Genomic DNA, 2,866 nt, shown 5'->3' with positions numbered 1-2,866 from the left:
CTAACTGCCCTCCCCTGCAGGCCTAGTCACCCCTAACTGCCCTCCCCTGCAGGCCTAGTCACCCCTAACTGCCCTCCCCTACAGGCCTAGTCACCCCTAACTGCCCTCCCCTGCAGGCCTAGTCACCCCTAACTGCCCTCCCCTGCCAGCCTGATGGCCCCCAACTGCCCTCCCCTGCCGGCCTGGTCACACCCTACTGCCCTCCCCTTCAGGCCCAGTCGCTCCCAACTGCCCTCCCCTGCTGGCCTTTTCACGCCCAACTGTCTCCCCTACAGGCCTGATCACCCACAACTGCCCTCCCCTGCTGGCCCTCTTGTAGCAGCCCTGTTGTGGCAGCCATCTTGTGATGATGTCATGCAAGGGCGTCATGCCACCTAAGCTTTTATTATTTAGGATATATCTTCACTAATAAATCTCTATTACTGAAATTGAGATATTATAATAACCAGAATAAATCTATATCTGAGAATGAAATTTACTCTGAGAGATTATTTTAAATGAGTGTTAACAAAATTACAGTTATCATGGTAGTTTTTGTTGTTTTTTAAAAAAGGACTTTTCTGTGAGTCAGTTGAGAATGAAGCAAAGCAGTTACTAGTAAAGAACACAGATATTAAAAGGGTCTCAGTGTACTCTTACCCTTGAAAAGATATTCTCCAGGGAGCTAGTTAGAGATCTCTTAGCTTTATTTTTCAGAACGTCAAGTTTGAACCTTCCACTGCTTGCCGCATTTTCCGGGATTGTGGCTATTTGAAAAAGTCTATAGAAAGAAAACAGATAAATTTAGTTGGGAATACTCAAGGTTAATTGAGGCTTTAAAGATGCCATTAAAAAAGCACAAGAATTCTTCTGCAGCTCTATTAAGGAGTAATAATTTAGGTTCCACACTGTGAACAGACAGATTATAAGGAAAGGGATTTACTTTTTAATACTGTAAGTAATAAAAAGACAGAAATAAGGTCTTTCCTTTATGCTTTTTCTTTCTGCTAATTTATTCCATCTGCATTTAACAAAAATTACACTGGAAATGTTTTTATTGTTGTTATTTTGATTATCATCTATAGCCATTTCTTTTGAAGTTGCATATTTGTATTTAAATTGCCAAGGAAAGTGCAGGAAATATGTTTAAAAAAATGCTTTTTCTGGAAAGCTGGATTCCTCTATGGCCTCTATTACAATTCCATTGTCTTTTTTGTTGTTGTTGTTGTTGTTGTTAATCCTCACCTAAGGGCATTTTTTCCATTGATTTCTTAGAAAGAGTGGAAGGGAGGGAGGTGGGGAAAGAGAAACAAAAAGGGAAGAAATATTAGCAGGAACTATAATTTGTTAAAAATCTTTTCTTTATAGTGTGCTCCATCACACAAAAAACAATGCACATACTAGTAACTACTCACCCACTGTTTTTGTCCTTCTGGTCAACATCACTATCACCGTCAATGACTGATGTAAGCAAACCCATTAATAGATTTTAGTCTACAGACTCATAGAGAGAGAGCAGGCAGACAGTGGTGGGGAGGGAGGGTGTTGGGGAGGATTAAGCAAATAAGAAAAAAGAAGAGAGAAAGAACTCACTGACATGGACAACAGTGTGGTGATTGCAGGGCGTGGGGGTGGGTAGAGATGGAAGAGGGCATAGAGGAGATAAATGGCTATGGAAAAAATAAAATAGCTAAATAAACAACATCTCAACACCTTCTGAAAAAAAAAATTTTTAGTCATTATGTCTCTTGACCTTCCTATTATATCACTGGCCATTGTTGATCTTATTTCAGCTCTCTCCTACCTTGGTCACCTACCATAATAAACCTTTCTAAGCCCCTTTATACTCCGTTATTCCCGTTCAGCCTTGTTCACTGGCTCAATGTTAATCCACTCATTGCCTGAAATGTGGGTGTTCCTCAGCACATCCCCCTCTGACTTTCAATACCGCCAAAGCTCATTTTCTCCACATTTACACTACCAACTCAAATGCCTCCATTCTTTTTAAATTAATCTATTTTTCTAATTAAATCTCAAGCACATTTCTTAAACTCTTCTCATTTCCATCCCGTACCCCACTCTCATCTTCCTTCTGTGTTTTCTACCTCTGTTTTATCCCGTCCCCCCAAATCCGAAAACTTGAAGCCTCCCTCTCCCTTCCCTTACATATCTATCCAGTCAGACACTAAATCCCAATGATCATGCCTCCCATAGCCCTGAACTCAGTTCCTCTCCGTGTTATAGTTTGGCCTCTCACCCAAACAAAATTTTCAAGACAGAACCATTCAATCTATTTGTGTACCCATGCTATCTCTGCCTGGTAATACTTATATCATTGTACTAATCACACCTTATATCCATATTTTAATTTATTTGAGTACATGTTGGTTTCTCCTCCTAAATAGTAAGATGGCAGAAAAGAGCTGTCATTATTTATCACCACTGCCTAGTAATAGTATGCACGTTATAGAAGTTTGTGCAAAAATTAAATGAAGCCGAAACCGGCTTGGCTCAGTGGATAGAGCGTCGGCCTGCGGACTGAAAGGTCCCAGGTTCAATTCCGGTCAAGGGCATGTACCTGGGTTGCGGGCACATCCCCAGTGGGGGATGTGCAGGAGGCGGCTGATCGATGTTTCTCTCTCATCGATGTTTCTAGCTCTCTATATCTCTCCCTTCCTCTCTGTAAAAAATCAATAAAATATATTTAAAAAAAAAAATTAAATGAATCACTTCTCACGTATTCCATTGTAAAATTCTCCGAACTTGAGAATGTGACTTTTTTTTTTTTTTTTTGGTGTGCTGCAGTATTTTATTTTATTTTATTTTATTTTAATTTTATTAAATCTTTATTGTTCAGATTATTACATTTTGTTCCTCTTTTTTTCCC

At 39.8% G+C, this 2,866-nt stretch overlaps 1 protein-coding gene across 1 annotated transcript in view; it reads right to left on the bottom strand.

The window, feature by feature from the left end:
* Positions 1-2,866, bottom strand: part of TBC1D4 (TBC1 domain family member 4) — a 77,715-nt gene that overhangs the window by 53,133 nt on the left and 21,716 nt on the right. The window contains 2 exon segments of the mRNA XM_023751728.1: positions 640-710; positions 712-760. Coding sequence (XP_023607496.1) covers positions 640-710; positions 712-760 — 120 coding nt within the window.

This window comes from Myotis lucifugus, unplaced genomic scaffold (assembly GCF_000147115.1).
Source record: "Myotis lucifugus unplaced genomic scaffold, Myoluc2.0 scaffold_24, whole genome shotgun sequence".
NCBI classification, from domain to species: domain Eukaryota; kingdom Metazoa; phylum Chordata; class Mammalia; order Chiroptera; family Vespertilionidae; genus Myotis; species Myotis lucifugus.
The sequence above is the reverse complement of the archived record's forward strand: the minus strand, read 5'-3'. Positions and strand labels throughout refer to the sequence as shown.